Source organism: Penaeus vannamei, chromosome 41 (assembly GCF_042767895.1).
Source record: "Penaeus vannamei isolate JL-2024 chromosome 41, ASM4276789v1, whole genome shotgun sequence".
NCBI lineage: Eukaryota > Metazoa > Arthropoda > Malacostraca > Decapoda > Penaeidae > Penaeus > Penaeus vannamei.
This window is the reverse complement of record NC_091589.1, coordinates 2133013-2138012: the sequence shown is the minus strand read 5'-3', so window position 1 is coordinate 2138012 and position 5000 is coordinate 2133013. Positions and strand designations below refer to the sequence as shown.

General features: G+C 47.3%; 1 protein-coding gene across 4 annotated transcripts in view; it reads left to right on the top strand.

Moving 5' to 3' along the window:
- Window positions 1–5000, top strand: part of LOC113827574 (triokinase/FMN cyclase) — a 62405-nt gene that overhangs the window by 8251 nt on the left and 49154 nt on the right. For all 4 annotated transcript variants that reach the window (XM_070118176.1, XM_070118175.1, XM_070118174.1 and 1 more), the window contains exon 3: window positions 1897–1990. In XM_070118176.1, coding sequence (XP_069974277.1) covers window positions 1897–1990 — 94 coding nt within the window. The remainder of the gene's footprint in view (window positions 1–1896; window positions 1991–5000) is intronic.

The window sequence follows — 5000 nt, the reverse complement described above, 5'->3', positions numbered from 1 at the left end:
AAATTCAGTTGCCAAGCTTCGCAATCCTACTTAACTGTTAATATGTATGATTAGGCCAACCCTCCAAATTTCACGTATTATTTTGTTTTGTTTTCTGCAAAACCCTGTATACCAAAACAAGTATCGCGGTTGCTTCTACTTGCTTAACTAAATGAAAAATTAGCTGTAAGAAAATATAAAGACAATATCATAAAATGGTATGTGTGTTTTAGTGTATATATGTATATTACTGTTTTTTCTCTGACAGTGTATATTTAATATATAGTGTATACGAGTAGATAATGTAATATATATATATAGTGTATACATGTGTATAATGTAATATATATAGTGTAAACGTGTGTATAATGTAAATATATGCTTGCATCTTTGATCTGCGTCTTCACTGCTGTTTACATGTGTTTACATACATTGCTACCTCTCTCCCTCATTCTCTTTTCCTTGGCCTCTCCTTCATCCACTTCCCTTCACCCGTTTCCCTCTCTCCCTCCCCCTTTCCCCACCCCCTTTTCCTATTATTTCTCTCTCTCCCTTGGCCTCTCTTTCATCCACTTCCCTTCACCCGTTTCCCCTCTCTCGCTCGCTCCCCCACCCCCTTTTCCCTATTATTTTTCTCTCTCCCTCATTCTCTCTTCCTTGGCCTCTCCTTCACCCGTTTCCCCTCTCTCCCTCCCCCTTCCCCCACCCCCTTTTCCCTATTTTTTCTCTCTCTCCCTCATTCTCTCTTTCATCCACTTCCCTTCACCCGTTTCCCCTCTCTCCCTCCCTTCTCCCACCCCCTTTCCCTGTTATTTCTCTCTCTTTCATCCACTTCCCTTCACCCGTTTCCCTCTCTCCCTCCCTTCCCCCACCCCCTTCCCTGTTATTTCTCTCTCTCCCTCATTCTCTCTTCCTTGGCCTCTCCTTCATCCACTTCCCTTCACCCGTTTCCACTCTCTCCCTCCCCCTTTCCCCACCCCTTTTCCCTATTATTTCTCTCTCTCCCTCATTCTCTCTTCCTTGGCCTCTCCTTCATCCACTTCCCTTCACCCGATTCCCTCTCTCCCTCCCTTCCCCCACCCCCCTTTCCCTGTTATTTCTCTCTCTCTCTCATTCTCTCTTCCTTGGCCTCTCCTTCATCCACTTCCCTTCACCCGTTTCCCTCTCTCCTCCCTTCCCCCACCCCTTTTCCCTGTTATTTCTCTCCCTTATTCTCTTCCTTGGCCTCCTTCATCCACTTCCCTTCACCCGTTTCCACTCCCCCCTTCCCACCCCCTTTTCCCTGTTATTTCTCTCTTCCTCATTCTCTCTTTCATCCACTTCCCTTCACCCGTTTCCTCTCTCCCTCCCTTCCCCCACCCCTTTTCCCTGTTATTTCTCTCTCCCCCTCATTCTCTCTTCCCTCCCTTCCCCCACCCCTTTTTCCTGTTATTTCTCTCTCCCCCTCATTCTCTCTTCCTTGGCCTCTCCTTCATCCACTTCCCTTCACCCGATTCCCTCTCTCCCTCCCTTCCCCCACCCCTTTTCCCTATTATCTCTTTCTCTCCCTCATTCTCTCTTCCTTGGCCTGTATTTCATCCACTTCCCTTCACCCGTTTCCCTCTCTCCCTCCCTTCCCCCACCCCCTTTTCCCTGTTATTTCTCTCCTTCCCTCATTCTCTCTTCCTTGGCCTCTCTTTCATCCACTTCCCTTCACCCGTTTCCCCTCTCTCCCTCGCTCCCCCACCCCCTTTTCCCTGTTATTTCTCTCTCATCCTTGGCCTCTCTTTCATCCCCTTCCCTCCCCTCCCCCCTTCCCCCACCCCCTTTTCCCTATTATTTCTCTCTTCCTTGGCCTCTTCTTCACCCGTTTCCCTCTCTCCCTCCCCCTTTCCCCTCACCTTCCACTCTAACCAGGTCCTCTCCCTCATTTTCCAGCGCGTGGTGGTCGAGCGAGCGTGGCTGGCGGGGGGGCGGAGGGGGGTCGCCGTCGTGACAGGCGGTGGGTCGGGACACGAGCCCTTCGCTGCCGGTGGGTCCGTCTGATTAATAGGCTCTTTATCTCGTTCTCTCGTTGTTTGTTTCTTCTCTCTGCTTGTTCTCTCTTTGTTTATTTCTTTTCTCTTCTTGTTCTCTCGTTGTTTATTTCTTTTCTCTTCTCGTTCTCTCGTTGTTTATCTCTTTTCTCTTCTTGTTCTCTCGTTGTTTATCTCTTTTCTCTTCTTGTTCTCTCGTTGTTTGTTTCTTTTCTCTTCTTGTTCTCTCGTTGTTTATTTCTTTTCTCTTCTCGTTCTCTCGTTGTTTATTTCTTTTCTCTTCTCGTTCTCTCGTTGTTTATCTCTTTTCTCTTCTTGTTCTCTCGTTGTTTATTTCTTTTCTCTTCTTGTTCTCTCGTTGTTTATTTCTTTTCTCTTCTTGTTCTCTCGTTGTTTATTTCTTTTCTCTTCTTGTTCTCTCGTTGTTTATTTCTTTTCTCTTCTTCTTCTCTCGTTGTTTATTTCTTTTCTCTTCTTGTTCTCTCATTGTTTATTTCTTTTCTCTTCTTCTTCTCTCGTTGTTTATTTCTTTTCTCTTCTTGTTCTCTCGTTGTTTATTTCTTTTCTCTTCTTGTTCTCTCGTTGTTTATTTCTTTTCTCTTCTTGTTTATTTCTTTTCTCTTCTTGTTCTCTCGTTGTTTATTTCTTTTCTCTTCTTGTTCTCTCGTTGTTTATTTCTTTTCTCTTCTTGTTTATTTCTTTTCTCTTCTTGTTCTCTCGTTGTTTATTTCTTTTCTCTTCTTGTTTATTTCTTTTCTCTTCTTGTTCTCTCGTTGTTTATTTCTTTTCTCTTCTTGTTTATTTCTTTTCTCTTCTTCTTCTCTCGTTGTTTATTTCTTTTCTCTTCTTGTTTATTTCTTTTCTCTTCTTGTTTATTTCTTTTCTCTTCTTGTTCTCTCGTTGTTTATTTCTTTTCTCTTCTTGTTCTCTTATTTTTTTGTTTTATTTATTTGCTTCCGTTTGGTTGTTTTGATTTTGTTTTCTCGTTGTTTATTTCTTTTCTCTTCTTCTCTCGTTGTTTATTTATTTTCTCTTCTCGTTCTCTCGTTGTTTATCTCTTACCTCTTCTTGTTCTCTCGTTGTTTATTTCTTTTCTCTTCTTGTTCTCTCGTTGTTTATCTCTTACCTCTTCTTGTTCTCTCGTTGTTTATCTCTTACCTCTTCTTGTTCTCTCGTTGTTTATTTCTTTTCTCTTCTTGTTCTCTCGTTGTTTATTTCTTTTCTCTTACCTCTTCTTGTTCTCTCGTTGTTTATTTCTTTTCTCTTCTTGTTCTCTCGTTGTTTATTTCTTTTCTCTTCTTGTTCTCTTATTTTTTTGTTTTATTTATTTGTTTGCGTTTGGTTGTTTTTATTTTGTTCTCTCGTTGTTTATTTATTTTCCCTTCTCGTTCTCTCGTTGTTTATCTCTTTTCTCTTCTTGTTCTCTCGTTGTTTATTTCTTTTCTCTTCTCGTTCTCTCGTTGTTTATTTCTTCTCTCTTCTTGTTCTCTCGTTGTTTATTTCTTTTCTCTTCTTGTTCTCTCGTTGTTTATTTCTTTTCTCTTCTTGTTCTCTCGTTGTTTATTTCTTTTCTCTTCTTGTTCTCTTATTTTTTGTTTTATTTATTTGCTTGTGTTTGGTTGTTGTTTATGTATTTGCTTATTTTGTTTTTGAAGATTGAGACGGAGATACGCTTAAGAGGTTCGTTAACAGTTAATGATAGATTATGATCATTACCAGCCTGTCAGTAATTAAATGACAGGACATAACCTGTCATAAAGTATTAGTAACATCTTATCTTGTCATAGAACATCGCCAGCTTGTCAATCATAAGCTACCGACAATCATCGTATATGTTCATGTACATACACACTCGTATACATGTGTATGTGTATGTATTCTAGGGCATAGGCCTATATGTGCTCCTGTATTTATTTCCTCAAGAATTTATTGTTTTGCTCTCTCTTGCTTCCTTCCCTCTTTCCCAACCCTTCCCCAACTTCTTTTTCCCTCCCTCTTCCCCCCCATCCCTGCCCTCACTTCACCCCCCATCTCCCCTACTTCACCCGAACCCTACCCCACTTCCTCAACCCATCCCAACACCCCTACCCCACTTTCCTCCATCTTCCCCACGCCCCTCCCTCTTCCCCACGCCCCTCCTTCTTCCCCCACGCCCCTCCCTCTTCCCCACGCCCTCCCTCTTCCCACACCGCCCCTCCCTCTTCCCACCGCCCCTCCCTCTTCCCCACCGCCCCTCCCTCTTCCCCACGCCCCTCCCTCTTCCCCACCGCCCCTCCTTCTTCCCCACCGCCCCTCCCTCTTCCCCCACCGCCCCTCCCTCTTCCCCACCGCCCCTCCTTCTTCCCCACCGCCCCTCCCTCTTCCCCACCGCCCCTCCTTCTCTTCCCACCGCCCTCCTCCCTCTTCCCCCGCCCCTCCTTCTTCCCACACACGCCCCTCCCTCTTCCCCACGCCCCTCCCTCTTCCCCACCGCCCCTCCCTCTTCCCCCCACCGCCCCTCCCTCTTCCCCACCGCCCCTCCTCTTCCCCGCCGCCCTCCCTCTTCCCCTCAACCCCCCTCCCTCTTCCCCACCGCCCCTCCCTCTTCCCGCCGCCCCTCCCTCTTCCCCAACCTCACTCCCTCTTCCCCCACCGCCCCTCCCTCTTCCCCCACCGCCCCTCCCTTTTCCCCACGCCCCTCCCTCTTCCCACCGCCCCTCCCTCTTCCCCACACCCCTCCCTCTTCCCCACCGCCCTTCCCTCTTCCCCGCCGCCCCTTCCTCTTCCCCGCCGCCCCTCCCTCTTCCCCACCCCCCCCCCCTCCTCCCCACCGCCCCTCCCTCTTCCCCACCGCCCCTCCCTCTTCCCCACCGCCCCTCCCCTCCTTCCCCAACCCCCCTCCCTCTTCCCCACCGCCCCTCCCTCTTCCCCACCGCCCCTCCCTTTTCCCCACGCCCCTCCCTCTTCCCACCGCCCCTCCCTCTTCCCCCACGCCCTCCCTCTTCCCCACCGCCCTTCCCTCTTCCC